Raw genomic sequence first — 2,507 nt, 5'->3', positions numbered from 1 at the left:
CAAGCATCACCTGGCCCAGGCCCCAAATGTCCCAAGATCCTAACAACACCTCTGGAGGTTACCTTTCCCTCTGCCATTAGCTGCTCTACCTTTCTTTCCTCCTCGACAGGAAACAGTGTCCCCTGCACGGCTGTAATTTTCACTTTCACCTCCCCCATGTTCAGATTCAGTGTTTTCTGTCCTGAGTTTCTCCGTCTCTCCTCCTTCAGCCAGAGGCTGGACTTCAGCACCGTCAGAACCAGACCGCTTCTTATTTTGTCCTGTTTCATCATTGGATCCTCGGTTTCCACTGGTTTCTGTGTGCAACAGAAACAGTAAAATATCTTTACAACTAGTGACATAGGGTGCAACATATAGTAATAGAGATGTAATAAATACAATAATATACCATTAATGAGGTGACATTAATTAACCCTTTGAGGGTTAAGGGTATTTTCTCCAATTTTTAACTATTTTCTTAAATTCACCTTTTTAAAATGTACTTGCACAACATAACATGATGTGGATGAAATGGGTTTATCAAAGACTTGGGTCCCTATAAATCACACCATATATGAGTAAAATAGTAGATGAATGTAGGATAAATGGCTAAAATGAACTAAATATTAGAGGCCTGCTTATTGGCCTTCGAGCTCAAGCTGCGAGTCACATGTGATCTTTCAAGATTCAAGAGTCTCCAAATTCTGACAACATTTAAACCACATTTTTGTAATGTATTAATATAAACATATTAATATAAACATCTTGAAAACCTCAGAGGGTTAACATCATGTTTTAACAAAACCCATGGGTTAAATGGCTGTATATCAGAAAAGTGTAATTATGCATACTGATTTTCTTTTTTCTCCTTTTCCAAACAACTGCGATAATAGAAATGATGATGATGATGATGATGATACCAGCAACCGGACCAATGATAGAGGCAGGTGAACCGGAGGTGGACTGCGTCTTAAAGAAATCATCTGAAATGATAAGAGACAAAACAAATTATAGATTTTTACATAAAAGCAGGTTTTAAATACAGTCATCATTTTCTAAATGTAGGAACCACGTTTACCTGGAACATGAATCTGTGTCTCTCTGGTCTGGTTGATGATCTTCTGTTGGACTCTACAGGTGAAGTTGTTGCTGTGTCTCTTCTCCACAGTCACTCTGCTGCTGACAGTATAGAGGTCATCAGGACCTCTGACCGTCTCTGTAGGTCCAGCAGAGAGCAGCTTCCCCTCACCGTCCAGCCACAACAGCTCAGGCTCTGGATACCAGCCTTTAGACTCACACTGTAACACCACTCCACTGAAGGTGGAGTTGGTTGCCTTGACGATGGGTGAGGAGACAGAACCTGTTGGTGGGAAACGGGAGAAATATACAGTTGGTTCAGATTAAATCCTCACAAATAATTACCAGTAAACCTGTGCAGATGTTTTGTAGATGCATTTTTATTCCTCTGCGACACTCAGAGCCATATGGTTTTTGGGTTGTCTCATGGACACGATATCTCAGAAACACCTTGACAGAACTTCTTCAAGTTTGGCCCAAACATTCACAACAACTCAAGGATGAACTGATTCAATTTTGGGGGTCAAAGTTCATTGTCATGGTGACCTGACAATACGTTGATTTCGCCTTGTGAATGCAATATCTCCAGAACTCTTCAAGGGAATCTCTTCAAATTTGGTACAAACATTAACTTGGACTCAAGGACGAATTAGTCTTTGGTGATCAAAGGTCAAAGGTCAGAGTGACCTCAAACTCTGCAAATTGACCACCAGAGTGAGAAAGTGACAGAGTTGTGGCACCTCCATTATATCTGGTAGAGTTGTCTGTCAAAGTGTTGGTAATAAATCACTGCAGTAAAGTGGGCGGCCATGTTTTTTTTTATATACAGTAGCTCTGTTCAGTCTATCAGATCAGTACATTTGTTTTCACTTTATTTTTAAAAGATGAAACTGTAATCAGCAGCAGTCTTTATTTTATGAATTAACAATAAAGATTACAGCATCTTAGTATTATGTTTCCCAGCATGTTAACACTATGTTAATAACATGTTATTTCAGCAGGAACTGTGAATTAACTTCTACTGTCGTGTCTACTCTCTTCCTCTTTTTCCTCATTGTGTTTTACAGCAGTGTGGATACGCTACATGCTTGTGTTCACAGTCTCTGCATCTGGCACCAATGATTCATTTATTACTGTCATACAGCCCACAGCCCTGGGCGGCTATTACCACAACGTTTCTATCACTCATGCATAACGTCTGTTACAGGAAGAGCTGGAAATATGAACTCAGCAAAGGGAATGCAAACTTCTGAAGAAGAAACAAAACTATGGCAGTTAGCAACATGAACTCAGAGAGGGGGTCATTAACGGTCACTTCACAGAAATGATAAACAGTTTGTTCGCTCTTTTCTCTTGTGGTATCTAGTCATGCAGGTAGTTTGGCTTTTATTTCTCCAGGTGTAGAGATATTGATCTGTGAGATTTGTATCTTAAGTACATGGAGGTAGATG

The 2,507-nt window shown here is 39.9% G+C and overlaps 1 protein-coding gene across 1 annotated transcript; it reads right to left on the bottom strand.

Moving 5' to 3' along the window:
* Positions 1 to 6: 6 nt before the first annotated feature.
* Positions 7 to 1,379, bottom strand: LOC111649583 (uncharacterized; the record flags this gene model as incomplete). Its single annotated transcript, XM_023399335.2, has 3 exons — positions 7 to 296; positions 831 to 962; positions 1,058 to 1,379. Coding segments are annotated over 3 exons (711 nt in total), but the record flags the coding sequence as incomplete, so codon positions are not given.
* Positions 1,380 to 2,507: the final 1,128 nt, after the last annotated feature.

Source organism: Seriola lalandi, unplaced genomic scaffold, assembly GCF_002814215.2.
Source record: "Seriola lalandi dorsalis isolate HSWRI2012SDOR001 ecotype SW California unplaced genomic scaffold, Sedor1 jcf7180002051243, whole genome shotgun sequence".
Taxonomy (NCBI): Eukaryota; Metazoa; Chordata; class Actinopteri; order Carangiformes; family Carangidae; genus Seriola; species Seriola lalandi.
This window is presented reverse-complemented; position numbering and strand designations above follow the sequence as displayed.